The 16,625-nt window shown below is 38.4% G+C and overlaps 1 protein-coding gene across 1 annotated transcript in view; it reads right to left on the bottom strand.

Annotated features, from left to right (window-relative positions):
- Window positions 1–16,625, bottom strand: part of pknox2 (pbx/knotted 1 homeobox 2) — a 138,323-nt gene that overhangs the window by 55,658 nt on the left and 66,040 nt on the right. The window contains exons 3-4 of the mRNA XM_030746466.1: window positions 6,392–6,498; window positions 3,788–3,924 (exon numbers count right to left, since the gene is read on the bottom strand). Of these exons, the coding sequence (XP_030602326.1) occupies window positions 3,788–3,924; window positions 6,392–6,478 (224 nt within the window). The 5' untranslated portion in view covers window positions 6,479–6,498. The remainder of the gene's footprint in view (window positions 1–3,787; window positions 3,925–6,391; window positions 6,499–16,625) is intronic.

Consider the following 16,625-nt stretch of genomic DNA (forward strand, 5'->3'; position numbering starts at 1 on the left):
CCAGCTCAATTAAAAATGTCTGTATACTTTGAATAATTTACTTCATAAATAGATAATATAAACTCATTATAAGGGTATAAATATTCTAGTGATGAGTTGAGAGAAGAGGGAGGTGTATTTTACTTCTTTTTTTTTCTTTACTGGTATTTTGGGTTTTCCCCCAGCTGTCTTATTTTTCATACCTAAAAAGGTGGTGCCTTCAAACAGCCTCCACACAGGAGCTAAAAAGCATGAAATAAGACAACAATGGTTGGTTTGGTGATCCATAAACATTCTAAAATAAGGCTGACCAAAGACATTAGAAATGCTTTTACTAAGGACTTACTGATAGTTAATATGTGGATAATATTTAGTAAATGACCAATAAAAGGTATCTTTAGATTATTCTAAACATAAACTTTGTAACGGGTAACAGGGTTTGGTGTAGTGACCTGTTAACACTTTCTTACACGTGTATTTTTTAAGTCATTTTTCTTCACTTGTTTTCAGCTTGTTCCACTTAGAAACAAAAGCTCTGCAGCAGCTGGATCTTAGCTCATTGGTTAAAAGTCATTTTATGAGTCCTGTGGAGGGAATTTGTGGAACAATTTGGAGGAGGATTAGAAAAGATGCACAAATATAAATCTTTATATATATATATAAACACTTATAAAGCAGTATGTGCATGAGGCAGGGTGTTAAATATCTACATTCTGACACTGAATGGATACTTAGGTTGCACCCTATAGGGGATATAATGGATCTACTGTGCATTAAATATGAATAATTATATATAGTGACATCTTATTAAAAGCAATAGTTTTGTGATAGGTGTAGTTAAATAATTATAGATTTATGTATAAAGATGAATTTATTAATATAACAAGGGATTCACAGGTATATTCATTTATAGATCGTATATTTGTCCATTTTTCAGGCTGTATGACCAAAACAGATATACATATGATGAGTTAAAATAGACACCAGAATTAATAAGCATTTGCTTCCTCCTACTCCTTTTTGAATAGGAAATGGTCAATATTAACAATTTTTCATGATTAGAATAGCTTTATTTTATTTCATGTTCATTTGTTTTTATGTGTATTAACATTTGTTACTAATAAGTTTGAAATAAAGATTTGATTGTGAAAAACTAAATCTCCAGAAGTTGAAACTAGCTCAGTCAAATTTATAAAAAAGCAATCAAATGTTGGTACTCATAAATGGTACTCATAAAACTGCTGAAATGGCTTTGAACTGAGATACAGTAACCTTAGATTCATAAGACTGCAGGACAAATTATATTTCTGAGTTGCACAATCTGAAAATGTAAAACATTGGACCCAAACATGGTATATTTCAATTTCGTCAGTTGATTTAGTGCAAAGATCACTGACATGTTTGTTTGTTTGTTTTGTTTTTTTTTTAGTCATTTAATACTACCAAAAGGTCCACTGTGGAAATAAGCTTTATGATTTCTTTATAGTGCTCTTTATTATGGTACTCAGTGCATGTACAGTATCAAGATCTTACTCCATACATATGTTTTAGCCTCATATTTTTTTAATCTATGGTATATATATGGAGTTAAATCAAATCAGCCAATCAATGGTCAGTTGTCAGACAGATAGCATGTTGCACACTTCCATTCAGAGGAACAGAAACCAACCTCCCACTGACTAACTTAGATTTCTGCAGAGCATGCAACAGTCATGGAGCTCAAAGCCAGCTTTCATATTGGCTAATATTGTTTTTTACTACAATGAAAAGAATTTGCCAACACTTAACATCTATCAAATGCATACAAGTCGTTTATGTCACGTCTGTTTGCTTCACACCATTAAAAAAGTCTGTGTGCAAATTTAACTCTGAAAGAAAATCTTAGGAAGTCTTTTGTTTTTTACACTCTAAACTTAATAACTGAGTTCAGTAAACTCCAGGCTGTTCAATCATTCTGCTCATCATTTAAAATCATAATTGATCAAGTTATAAGAGCTATTTTTTAAAATACACAAAGTTTCATTTTTTGATAAAATTTTTTTACATCAAATAAACTAGAAAACAATTTAACTAAAGCCTTGTATGAAGTTTTAAAGTGTAGTAATATTACTCATAATTTCATAAAAAATGAAGCAATAAATATTAGGCTAGTTGCAATCAAGACCTACAAAATCTTTCATTAATTCTGAGGGAAATGTGGGGCACTGATAGGTTAAGCCCATCTCACACACACTCAGTGTGTGGATGGATTTTTCTTGCATGTCGTAGCACCTTCTCTCCACGCACACACGCTTTGTCTCACTACTGCAGCTAACACGGAAACGTGCACGGTGCCGAAGGACATTCTGAACTCTGAGGAAATGAAGTACTCACAAGTTGTACTCAAGTTTTTCAGAAACCTACAAAGCAGGTGAAAAATATTTAAACTTACATTCATATTCATGAATGTCTAAAAGAGAAAATTCCTGATTGCTACTGATATTAAATCACTTTATAAAGGTGTGTGTGTGTGTGTCTCTGGGGGGGGGTCTGAGAGTGTGAATTGAAGTTTATTTGCTGATCATACAATTAATTTTAAACACAAAGTAAAGAACTTTCACTGAAGCTGAAATGCAAGAATGGAATTAAATGCGCATCATAAATGTCACCTCAGTATATTATTATTATAGGGCAGCTAATATACAAAAGAATCGAAGCAGAATCTAATGACTGTGGCACCTACTTGCTTCATTTCTTCATATTCTGTTGTAATGTTGTTATTTACACCAAAACAGCAGCATTTTGTCAGAAAATATGAAAAAGCTTCCAGCGAAATTGGCCAAAACACAAAGTAAAAGCCTGTAAACTAAAGTGTGAGCAGTTATAGTGACAGAAATCTGTTTAAACAAACATGTGGTCTCTCTGTCAGCATGGCTCATGTGCGTTTACCTAAATGAACATCTACAGTGTGATTCCAACAGAAGCTCTCTTTCATCTGAAGAGTGATGCTTACCTTTGAAAATGACTGTTGGCGTGAAAGAGAAATAAATTATGTTTTACAATTTTGATCTGGAGTCAAGCTAAAACCTCACACAAAACAAATGCCCAGTGAAATTTCATATGTCACTTTCAACAGCATGTAATTTAAAAAAAAATTAAATATGTTTATTTTTGTCCTTTTCTAGTTTCCTTTACTTTTGTTGGTTGTTCATAACTCAAAACAATAAGTGGAATTTATTCCTTCATTAGTTCAATCTAATAATCATAACAAATTAGATCCCATTATACAAACAACTGCTGCACTTTTTCTTTACTCAATTTATACAATTCAAAGAAAAGAAAACTGAACTGCCTTTGATGAGTCAAGGCATGAAGGTGCTCTTTGGTTCATGAATGACACTGAGTGAAATCTGAAGAAAGCCCCTTCAAGTATAATTTCAAAAGCTTTTATGTCATGTCTTGTTTGAGAGAATGTATTAAAAAAGCACTAGTGCCTGTGGCCTTCATCAGTGAGTAACACATCAAGTTCATTTACTACAATTTCTTAAGCCAGCATGGGACTGGGGAGAAAATAAAACATATCTTCAAAGAGAAACAAGTGAAAAGAAATTCAAGAGCAGAAAGGTGCACACTGCCAAACTTAATGACACAAACACACAGATAAACAGTCCCCTCTATTTACCAAAAAGCAAACTGAAAAAAAAAAACCCTGAAAAGCAGCGTGGTCTTTCACTGCTGGGTGTCCCTGGACATCTTTGTATATTTACTGCATGTTTTCACACTCAGATATTGTCCTTATAGTAACACACAGATGAAAAATTGAACCAACCTGTAAACGGCCCTCTTGTCAGATTCAAGCTGGGCCTGGGGGTCAAGGGTCACACTGACAGAGGTATTTCCTGCTGCAGAGGCTGCTGGGATATGGACCTGTGGGGTCTTGGTGTTCTGCTGATTTGTGCCTGTCATCTGGTGACACATAAAATAATCAAAAACTTTCTTAATAACATATGTTTTTCCTTTTTATTTGCAATCATGACATTGAACTTTTGCCTCCTGGTTAGTATCAGAGTCAATAGCACACCATGAATAAGAGAAAGTTTCCAATAATTATTGGGAAATTTAAATCCATATGGAGCAGCTAGAGGAAGTCTGGGGATCATCCCGCTGAACAGGGTCCATTTTCTGAGGAACATAAATATCTGTGCAAAATCTGATAGCTTCAGAGATATTTATGCGTGGATCAAATAAAGTGTGGACCTCTTCTACTACTTGTAATGTGCATCCTGGTGCTGGTGCACACTAAGTAATTTTTTTAATTACTTTTCAAAAGCAGTAAGGTGCAACATGCATTGATTTCTGTCAGAGTACAAATGAGGATGCTGGAATGCATCATTATGGCTTGACAGGTCAGTGGCCTTCTAATGACGCTGTTAAGCAAATGAATTTGTGACTTAGGACAATAAATGAGTTAGGACAGATTCAGTAATTGAACAAGAAGAGCAACGTGTACGAAGCTCTTACACGTTGCTGTTAGATGATAAATATTCAATTTGGAATAAGAAATCGAAGAACGACTGAACCAGTCACCCATATGGAAAAGGAGTACAAAAAAATTCCCACCGCCTCTGTCACTGAATGTTTATATTCTCATAAGACGGACACGTGTCACACAATGATTTGCTTATGAAAATGACCCATTTCATGTTTTTTCATATAAATAGCATGCAAGTTAATTCTTTTTTATTCATTCAATCGTGAAGGAAGACCCTTCCATCCATCCATCCATCCATCCATCCATCCATCTCTAATTTAGGGTTGGGGATCTGAAGCCATCCCAGCTAATTTGGTGGGAGGGGCTGGGTGCACACAGAGAGGAACAACTCTACAGGCACACGTCTTCAACTATGACCAGCTTCGAATCTGTGGGAAGAAGCATGCACACCTGGAGGAAACCCAAGCCGACACATTGTGAACAAAGATCATGCAATCTGCACACTGCAAGTCCCAGACAGTCCCAGTCCCATGACACTCTTACTCCAAGGTGACAGTGCTAACCACTGCATATGGTCCGAGAAGACATATATCATAAAAATACACCACTGTCTTTTTTTTGTGTTCTTTTTAACTTTTCCAAATGGACAGTGTGTCCCCAACTGTTCAACTTTTTATGTCTTCCTGCACCATACACAGCGTATTGTTTAACTGTGAAGTGCTGCTGCTGGTGGTTCATCATGAAATCATTAGAGAATCTGTTCGTTTCTTGTGGTGGTATGTGTGTTGTGGGGTGGACAGGGGAGTAACATGTTTTACAAACACGATCCCTCGTCCTCTTTATCGTCTCCTTCCTTTATCCCACTTTTAACCCCCACCCCCTTCTATTTTTTTTTCTTTCTTCAGTAGGGTGGGGTGGAAGGAAGCTTCAAGTCTTAATCCCAGCACCAAATGGGAAATAAATTAGCTTCTTCACACTTAACTAGCTCTAATTTGCATTTGCCGAGCACACAGGCTGCAGCTCAGGAGCTCTCCCCTGGCACTAATCCTCTGGGCGAAAGCAGACAGAGGTGCTATGAACGACAAGCGGGGTTAGATGGTCAGACGAACCTTCTCGACTTCACCGCCACAGGATGTCTGCAGCACTGAACAAAAACCTGAGTCCAGCCGTACTTTGGCTACATTAATTACTCTGACCTCTTGCTGCCATTGCACGTTGTGCTGAACGGAGCAGGCTGGGGCTTGACCTCTTATTCTCCCATTATTACACTGTGTATCACTCTTGTACTCATGTTAATAATAACATGCAATTCAAACTCATGAAAAAATATTTTAACAAACCTACAGAGACATGCTCAGCAGCAATAAAATTACTGTACACATGGTGACTTTTCTAAAATTCCTGTACTATTATGTAATGCACTTAGACACACTGTATTTGTGGTGGTCACATAATATAAGATGTTGTTACATGACATGATATTTATTGTTGTCCATGTCTGGGAGGCACCTTTACTGGGATATTTTTATATAGTTTTCATTGTAATTTTATTGTATTTAAACACTGTGTGTGTGTGTGTGTGTGTGTGTGTGTGTGTGTGTGTGTGTGTGTGTGTGTGTGTGTGTGTGTGTGTGTGTGTGTGTGTGTGTGTGTGTGTGTGTTCTAAAAACGTGTACCATAATTCACAAAGTTTAAATTTAGGGGAAAATGTAAATTATTATTTATTAAATCTTAAACCATCAATTCCAATGTGCTTTGAGTCAAGTCTCATCAGATTCTGATTCAGAGTTGTAAACTGCTTAATTCTAATTGGTCCATCACCAGTAAGGAGATACCATGTAACACAGGAACCCTATAAGCCAAGCTGTGTGCTGGTGTTGACAGTCAGCCAGGCTTACAGAGGTTTGTGCCATATGTTGAGTGTATAAGTTGTGCTCTCACCTGTTGGCTCTCCTGGTACGATGGTGGAGGAGCGCTCTGGGTGGCCATCATTGTCACTGCAGATGCTGGGGACACATGTTGCATCATGGGACAGCTTCACATCGAGACTGGGAAAGACACAGACAGGAAAGAAAGAAAAAACATAAATCCACTGCAACCGAGCAGCGATTGTAAATTCTATTACAGCAGCAGCCACCAGGTGCTGCTATGATTAAATAATATGAGATGGGTTTCTCACACATATCATCTCACACTTCTATCCCTTCTGCACTTACTAATTTATTTCTTTGCTCTATCTCCCTTCAGTCTGCCTCTGCATGTGTTGCATAGAGCTGACAGAACAGTCAGAATGATGTATTAATACTGAGTGATCAAACAATGCTGCCAAGCAGAAAGAAAACAGAGCAGCACAAACTCAATCATGGAGCCCTTTTAAAGGAATACTTTACATAGCAGCAGGTTCATAATGACACCACAAACAAACCCGACTACTTGTTTACCAATTACTAATTACAGATGGCTTTACATGCGTTGTGGTGGAGTCACCTTGGTTGTCTCTATGTGCTGGCTGCTGGTGTTGTCGCTGTGCTGTAACTAAGCCAATCAAGAGGGCTAATTAGGGCTCTTGTTGGAAGGCTAATTGCTATTGGCCAAGACCCCACAGGGCTGAGGGCCGTACCCTGTGGAACTCCGCTGTAACCATTGCCCCCACCCCCAGTGAAGTAAGCTAATTGGTTCACAGACACATACACACACATGCAGACTACCTACCACTGTTTTGCTTGCTATAGGCAAGCACAGCTGGATATCTGTCCTTAAGCTACGTATGACCCACAGTTTTGTGAAAAAAGTATTTATCTGCCTCCTGATTTCTCATCTTTCTTTCTTTTTATTGCATATTTGTAACACTTGCAGTGGGGGAAATAATTGTTTGATCACATGATGAATTTGTAAGCTTGCTCACGTACACAGAAATGAACTGCCTCTAGTTTTTATGGTAGTTTGATTTTAATGGAGAGAGACAGAATATCAACCAAAAACACAGAAGAAACAAAAAGTTATAAATTGATTTGCATGTAATTGAGTGAAATAAGTATTTGACCCCCTACAACCCAGCCAGAATTCTGGCTCCCACAGATTGGCTGTGTGCCCATGTGCCACACAGATTACAATCAAACAATTAATTACAGGTACTCCTCGTCTCAACTTGTTCTGTGTATAAAGCACACCTATCCACAGAATCAGTTTCTTCCGTTCCAGCCTCTCCACCACTATGGGCAAGACCAAAGAGCTGTCAGAGGATGTCAGGGCCAAGAATGTAGACCTGCAACAAAGCTTGACTACAAGACCATCAGCAAGAAGCTTGGTGAGAAGGTTTGATTTGCCAGTGAACATCTAAATGATTCAGGAAAGGCTTGGGAGAAAGTGCCGTGGTCAACTGAAACCAAAATCACGCTCTTTGCCATCAACTCAACCCAGTGTGTTTGGAGGAGGAGAAATGCTGAGTATGACACAAAGTATACCATCCCCACAGCCGAGCACAGAGATGGAAACATTATGCTTTGGGACTGTTTCTGCTGAGGGTACAGAACAATTCTCCACATTGAGGGGCGCCATATACTGTAAACTCTTGGATGAGAACCTCCTTCCCTCAGCCAGAGCAGTGACGAGTGGTCGTGGACGAGTTATCCAGTATGACAATGACCCAGAACATTCTGCCAATGCAACAAAGGAGTGGCTAAAGAAGAAGCATATTAAGTGGAGTGGCCTAGTCAGTCTGCAGACCTCGATCATATAGAAAACCTATGGTGGGAGCTGGAGCCCAGAAACCTGAAGGATTTAGACGGTTTCTGTAAAGAGAAGATGGCCAAAATCCCTCTTGTGATGTGTGCAAACCTTGTGACCAACTGCAAGAAATGTCTTACTGCTGCGCTTAGTACTTGGTCCACCAAGTACTATCTTATGTTTTGTTTGTGCATCAAATATTTATTTTACTCAGTGGCATGTAAAGCAATTCATAACTTTTATGTAATGTTTTTTTTTTCTGGATTTTTGATTGATATTCAGTCTCCATTAAAATTAAACTCCATTAAAATAAAATAAAATAAAAAACATTACACTACCAAAAAAAATCAGAGACTGTTCATTTATTGTAATGTGAGAAAACATTGAGAAAAATTCATCAGGGGGCTTCAAATAATTATTTCCTCCACTGTTAAGTGTGAGAAATGTTGCAAAAGATTAAGAACCCATGAAGGAGACAAAAACCTTTTCACATCACAGCATGAAAATACTGCATGAAAATACCTTTGCTAATGTGACCTGGGGGCAGAAAGGGCTGTTTTAGATGAAGGTTAAACTTTATTAAACTTTTTGTTAGAGTCAACCTTTAAAAAAGTATAATTTAAGCTCTGGTCTCACATATCACAGTAGACATGAAGAGTTCAATCTGTTCCTTTAGACATTCATGCAGAGAATAAAATCAAGAATTCTTCAGTGTCCAAATGTTCACTGGTTACCCTGAGCTGCTGGAGTTATTGGAAAAATGCCCTATAATGCCACATAAAGCCTTGTGTGGTCGTGAAAGACAGGCAGCAATTACAATGGACTGGTGCACTTGGACTGAATGGTATTGACCTGGAGGAAAAGTGCTTGATTATAAGCTAGTGAAATGGAACTGGAACATCTGAGCAAAGTCTCTGCACCGCTTGCGACATCCGCTCAGAGCTATCGCCTCAGAAAATTAAAAAAAGTGCAGTAAACCCGCCTGACCCTTAAAGCCAAAGACTTGCAGTATTTGACTGTGAAGTTATGGCCAGAATAAAAAGAACTATGATAATCATATAATGCTGTTTACAAGTATGACATGCAAGGATCTTGGATATACTACAAAAGGAAAATTGCAAAAAATATGCTGCAGTATAAAAGCACAATGAGACTATTACAGAAACATTAATGAGATTGTGTTTGAGTCTGATAAGAATGAAAACTTTAAAGGCAGTATTATGCAGCATTCCTGCTTCCAGCACTATAAAACCTCTGCTGATGTTCCTCCTACAGCCTCCTGTATCCTGAGCTGATTGAACAAAAACACTTCTTCTGGGTAGTTTTCAGGATCCTGCTGAAAGACAGGAAGCAACAAAAGCAACTTTTCTCTCCTCTCTACGTTGGGATACTACATGACAGACGCTCCCCGGCAGTCAGCTCATCGCCCACTGAGACCCAGACCCTGACAGTGTCTCTGAATGGAAAAGTCAGAGAAAAGACAACAGGAGGAGACCCTTCACTCTTTGAGTGACATCCCAAACCACCACTGCTGCTAGCATTTTGATTTTAAATAGTGATTGGTTTCTAATTTGGGGTTTTAGCTGCAAATCTGCATGTTTAATTGTGTCATTCTGTTATTGTGCTCTGCATCAGTGTGTATGTATTCACCGCAGCCATATATGGGCAGGACTGTTTGCTCTGCGTGTGTTCACACTTGTTTGTGTGCCATGCGCATGTCTCAGCGAGTTATTTTGTATACTGATTGTGTCTTCTGGTTTGTGTTCTCATTCCAACTGGTATCAGCTGAAAGGCATCTTCTCTGTTATCAGTCCTCATTTTAATTGCAAATGAAGCGAGCGTGTTAGTGATTAAATGGAAAATTGCACATTAATTGATGAGACTGAAGATAAAGCAATTCCAATTACCGCACAGTATTTTACGCGGCCTCTCAAGTTTTGCCATCCCTCAAAGGAACAAGCCACCAAATGGTAAATTTGAGCAGGCAATTGTGCATCCATAAATACGCACACACGGAAACACAACTTGTGCACAAACACATGCTATACCAAGGCTGCTGAGGCGTGAATGTACATACAAGAACAGACAAGAACACTGCAAAAAAAACAAGATATTTATTTTCAATGTACTAAAATATTTCTCTCATGAATTTGTATGTACAACTCCAGAAAACAATAATATTCTGGCACCCAGCCTTTCCTAAGTCACCAAAGGTGTATGGTGACACAATAAGTTTTAAAATTAATTTTGGGGACAAATGACATGTTTGTTCCTCAACAAGAGCCTTTGAATTATTACAGAGTTCATAATGCATATCAATTGAAAAGTGCCTGTAGTCGCAATCAAAATTCAAAAGCAAGCATAAAATAAAAAATGAGAAGTAGGCATAAAATTATTCCAACAAACATCAAAGGGTTTTGTGAATTTGGATTGGAGGCAGTCGTTCTCTTTCATCGGATTGTGTGCAGTAAGAAACATTTCTATTCAGCATTCAATTTTCCAACAGTTCTCAGGCATGGAATAGGCCTGCGCTCTATTGACGTAAGGTTAGGCTGTGGTGTAGCTGCAGTTTCGCTCCGTTTACCCCCAGCATTTAATAAAAATTCATATCTAGTCACACATGATGTGATCACTGCCTGTGGTCTTCGCACTTCAGCTATGTCTGAAGTGTTTTCTTCTCTGCTTTGGTTTAAAGGTGAATTTCTTACAAAGTGTCCAGGTTCTATTATACATGCTTCCTGTTACAGACTACAGTGATAAAAAGAAACTTTGTGATTTAAACGCACAAAGCAGCACCCTGGAGAACACAAATCTTGCATGCCAAACTGTGACCTGGCAGGGGGTTCACACTGGTTCATTAATAAAAACAAGCTTGTTGTAGACAAATATGCGGGCTTCTCTCATGTTGAATCATCAACACTTCACAGCAAAGAAATGAACAGAGGTGCCAGTCACACACACTGCAGAGAACAGGTAACGTGAAGATTGAGTCCTCACATGTAAAACTGAAAATAACCATGCCGCTGAATTGGCTGTTTGATGTGACTGAGGCTGTGATGTTCTGATTTTTATAGCACTCTCCAACCAAACTAAACTTAGGCAATAACTGATGGAGCAACACTACATGCTACTCAAGCACAGCTGGGCTTAAAGCTAAATGCTAACATTAGCATGCTAAAATATGTATATATGTATATAATGTTAACAATTACCAAGTTAACCATGTTTCTTTAGCATGTTTGCTCCATAATATTAACCATTACCAAGTTATTTACTTTAATTTAGCATGTTAGCACCATAAATGTCCTATAAAGATCCATCCAACCATCCAACCATCCATCCATCCATACAACCATTCATTTTCTTCCGCTTATCCAATTCAATTTTATTTATAGTACCAAATCACAACAATAGTCAGTCACCTGAAGACACTTTAATGTATATTGTAAGACCCTACAACAATATTAAATTATACATAATATAATAATATTTACATTATACATGCTTCCCTTCCCAACATGACAGTATAATCTTACCAAGTTAACTGTGGCTCTTTAAAATGTTTGCTCCACAATATTAACCATTATCAAGTTAATCATAATGTCTGCTCCATTATTTAACTCATTAGCTTCATAGACCTCATGAAAAATGCACATAGACTCCAATAGCCATTAGGAGTCATTCTTATGTTTAGCACATCAGTAAACAAATTTATAAGTAATGTATGATCTTAATAAAATTAAGATCTTCAATTTAATTTATTTAATTTAAAGCTTCTTAAACACAACATGATTTCTTTTCTCTTTTTTTGGCTTCTTTTTTTTTTTTTGGACCCATTGAGAGTAAACTGGACCAAGTATGCTTTGGGACATGGCAACCTTGTGACTGACAGGATGCATTCCAATGGGAGCCATGGATTCACATGGATCCACCTCAAAACTTAAAGCAGGCAAATCATGCTTTTAAATGTGTCCTTTTCATATGTAAATCATTCACTTGTGGTCTATATAAAGTAGAACTGCAATGCTTTGGTCTGAATTCCTCGTTATTGTAGCTCCACAGACCCCTCGTTTACACGAGCGTCTTAGAGCAGCTCGTTTTGGTGCGGTCTCTTTAAATGTGATTGAGACCTTTCACGCCCCACCCCCTCCAGGTCGCAGAGCATTCCACTCCACCCCGTTGTAGTTTGATAGCAGTGATACGATTATCTAGCGACAGAGAAACAGGCATGTCGAAGAGGCTCTGATGCCGGAGGGGGGTGTGTGTGTGTAAGGAATCGTGTGGGTTAATACACCCAACAACCGAACATTTTGACTTGTCTACTTGCAACTTCGGCATAACCGAACTTGGACTACAAAATCGCTGCAAGAAAAAAATGGCGGATTCACAAAATAGGTTAGCCGGAAATCTATGCCCTTGTTTAGCAGTTCCACAGCAAATACTGTGACAAGAAAATGTAACAGGGAAGAGAGAAAACTGAACAAACTGAAAAATATGACCCAAAAAGAATATAAAGATATCTACGCAGCACTGGGAGAGAATAAATTTACATTTTCTGCATTCCTACACACTCAAAGTACAAAACAAAATGTATTTAAGGGCTAAAAAGGTGGATTTTGCATGATATGTCTTCTTTAAGATGATTCCCGCCAATTACCAAATGTGAGGCTTTCAAATAGTAAGAAAAAAAATCTACAGGTGAGTTGTAAAGATAGAAGGAAGGAAGTTTTCCATACCATATCTGAGATGCTGAGCCAACTGAACACTTAAGAGCTCAGTAAAGTGATTACAATTAATCTTGAGGGGAACGATAACATGTTTTAAATGCTATAGAAATTTCTCCATTAGGTATTGGAATGCATTAAGTCTATATAAGAGCCACTTTTGCTCATAAAGTATTAGATATTTAAAAAATGTAAACAAAAAAATAAATGTCTCACATCACCAAATTATGACCGAATGCAACTCTGCCATTAAATAGTGTTCATAGGGAAACCTGATGACTTCTGTGCACAGGGAGCTTGTGTTGCTAAGTGACTCTTTTGGTAATGCATGGACGAAGAGTGAAGCGACCTCTTTGGATTCTCATTTCATTTAACTCATGCAGAGTTAAATGCATGAGTTGCATGCACTCATTCAGTTAAAATAAATCACACTAATATTCATGTATTTACTTGCTTATATGGTTAGTATTGATTAACCAACCACCCAAATAAAAGTGGCACGCTGCTTTCAACAGACTTGTAGAGTCTATCAAAATCCCATATGAGAGCGTATATTTGCTTTCATTATCAACAGAAATAATTAAATAATTTCTCAAGGGCAGCATGCAATTGGAAGAGAAATTAACCCAATTCCCATGATGCCAATTTCTTAAAAACCCAAAACAACAACAGCACTAAAGCTTGTCTCACTTAAACAGTTATCAATTGGATCTGCTTCTCAAAATCCAGAACCTTTTCATAAATAATATCTTGTGCATATTCATGAAAATAGGGACAGTGTGCCACAGTTGATTCTGATCCACTTACCCACAGATTGCAACACTTAAGCATAGTCTGATACCTGAACTGGTACTGCGTGCACATGCATCAAAGAGCCAGCCCTTCTGTGCACATCCTGCCATCAAAATCTCATTTAATCTGTCCTGAGTTTGTTGGTGAAGAGGTTGACCTGCAAATGCAATGAATAACATTTGGAAGTGGGTATGTCACCTTGGTCAGATATTATGCATCTTGATGCCCTGCAAGAGGAGAAGATGAATAAATAAATAAGATGTTTTTGAATATGAGTAGGATCTAATCATTGCCTTATTGTCAGGCCTGATTTACAATGCAAACACCGGGAGGCAAGGCCTTGATGTGTTGAGTAAAACGGTGGAGGGAAGGGTGGAATGGTAATGAGATTTGGGGCCGGGGATGGGGGATGCTATGTACACATTTGTAGTTGGACTCGACGCAGAAAATCACAAAATACACAGATCCAAGTGCAAATACACCACATGCAAGCAAGAATGGGCATGCATGCAAACACAGGCATGTATATTAATGCACAAATGCCAACACTAAACACAGAGATCGCAAAGCTCCAACCAGTCATCCTGAGGGCAATTTTACAAACACTCTCCTGGCATACTACTATACAAGCACGTATACATCTGTGTACACACACACACACACACACACACACACACACACACACACACACACACACTTACACTCAAAGGCATGAGTGCATACACAGCCGGAGGCAAAAAGAGTCTAACCAGTGGTCTTAGGGCTACAAATCCCCCCCAGGCTAAAGTGAGCTCCATGCATACTGCAGTCAGGACCCAGTCCATGCTCCCAGACCACCTCATTAACCTGAGCCGGCAGCACCTCCCTCCACCCAGACAACCTCACAACTCTGCTCCTCACCAGCCCACACTTACAATTCATACTAGTATCATTTATTCATCTGCTCTTGTTGATTGGACTCATCCTCGCCTGCATGATAAATAAAGTATGGATTTGTAGCTCACGGATGGATGTTACGGCACTGTAATGGCCACTGTGTGGGTTTAGCTAAGATCAAAATGTGAAAATGACAAGGCATGGGGGGCCACTGTTTAAAAGACTTTGACTTTTGAATCAACAGGGAGAAATTGGTGTGTGAATCTGCATCTCTGCAGTGTCCTGGAAATTGCTCAGTCTTGCCTCACTGCAGACAATGTGGAGAGGGACAGAGAAAGATGTTCTGTTGCTGAAATAAAACGTGCAAAAGAGTGAGTGCTTGGTCCAGTATGTTCTGAACATAGGATATAGGTTGCTCTGAACATAGTATGTTCTGAACATTGGCTGAAGATGTAAAAAATAGGTTATATAGGTATTTGTTTCAATATCACAAGGTTAGATCATCACAAGGTGGCTTCAGCAGGAAATGTAGGCATTTCTTTTTAACAGAATCACTGAGCTGCATCATAACTGTCAACAAGACACACCTTACCATGAAGTCATCTCACTCACTGCATGGACTTCATTCCAAAGGTTCCTCTGACTTTCAATTTCCAATGACATTTTATGCTTGAATTTAAATCTCTAACCTTTCCAGTTAATTCTTTCATGCTGAACTTCTTAATGAATGTCCTTCACAAATTCAAATATGCCTCACAGTCTTAATGAAGACACAGGATTTCCTGTGGGTATGACAGTTTGCAAGATTCACCACTTTCTTTCTATGTGCCGACAATGGCATCAGTGCTCCAGTCTGACTGCAATTCTTCTTTTCTTTGTATTTATGCAAATGTTTGTTTGGATATTACAGATTCCAGTTTGATTCTGTTGCTTCCTGCTTTTAAAATTAGATTAGAAAATCTAGACTAAAATGGATAGTGGTAAAACTACAGTGCAGTGGAAACATTTTTGGAATTCCCCAAAGGCAGGCGGTTTGCATGCAAATAACCTTATTAACATAGCTAAAAGCCCTTCTTGTAATGAGGTGCATTTTTTTTTATCTAAAGAGACAAAACACATAAGACAGATGAAAAGGATATTCTGGCAGCAGGTAAGTTATTGTACCATCTTTAATTCAATTCAATTTTATTTATAATGGACTGGTTCTTATATAGCGGTTTTCTACTCAAGCACTCAAAGCACTTTATAGAATATTCCTCATTCACCCATTCATACAAGCACATTTTTTCTATGTCTAAGTACTTTCTATCTAACATTAGAACGCATCGGGAGCAACATGAGGTTCAGTATCTTGCTCAAGGATAATTATTGTATGGTCTTTACTGTACAATGTAAAGTGCCTTGAGGTGACTGTTGTGATTTGGCGATATATAAATAAACTTAAAGTGATACTTTGGCATGCACACTGGAGCAGCCAGGGATTAAACCACCAACCTTCTGATTAGTGGATGAGCTGGTCTACCTCCTGACAACCCCAATTCACAACAACAGTCACCTTCAGTGATTGTGGACTATTTTAGACCCTAAACGTTTAGAAAGAAACCCTAACAATCACATGACCCCCGCCTAAGCGACCACTTGGCAACAGTGGAAAGGAAAAACTCCCTTTTAACAGGCAGAAACCTCCGGCAGGACCAGGCTCAAGGAAGGGCAGCCATCTGCCGCTACCGGTTAGGGGTGAGGGGAAAGGGAAGACAACAAAGAGGCAGGACAAAAGACAAACTTTTGAAGAGAGAGCCCATTCCCCTCTATGCTTAAATCGGCTGCACTAAGAGCATCTGGCTAGATAATCTCAGTGCTATTTTGGGGTTATATAAGTTGAACAGCTTGGTTAAATATATGAGTGCCATACCATTTAGAACTTTAAAAGTAAAAGAATGTTAAAATCAATACAAAAATAGACAGGGAGCCAGTGTAAAACCGTTAAAACTGGAGTGGTGTGATCATACCTTCTAATACCTACTAAAAGATGTGCAGCAGCATTCTGAACTAACTGC

The sequence above is a fragment of the Archocentrus centrarchus genome, chromosome 14 (assembly GCF_007364275.1).
Source record: "Archocentrus centrarchus isolate MPI-CPG fArcCen1 chromosome 14, fArcCen1, whole genome shotgun sequence".
In the NCBI taxonomy this organism is placed as follows: Eukaryota; Metazoa; Chordata; class Actinopteri; order Cichliformes; family Cichlidae; genus Archocentrus; species Archocentrus centrarchus.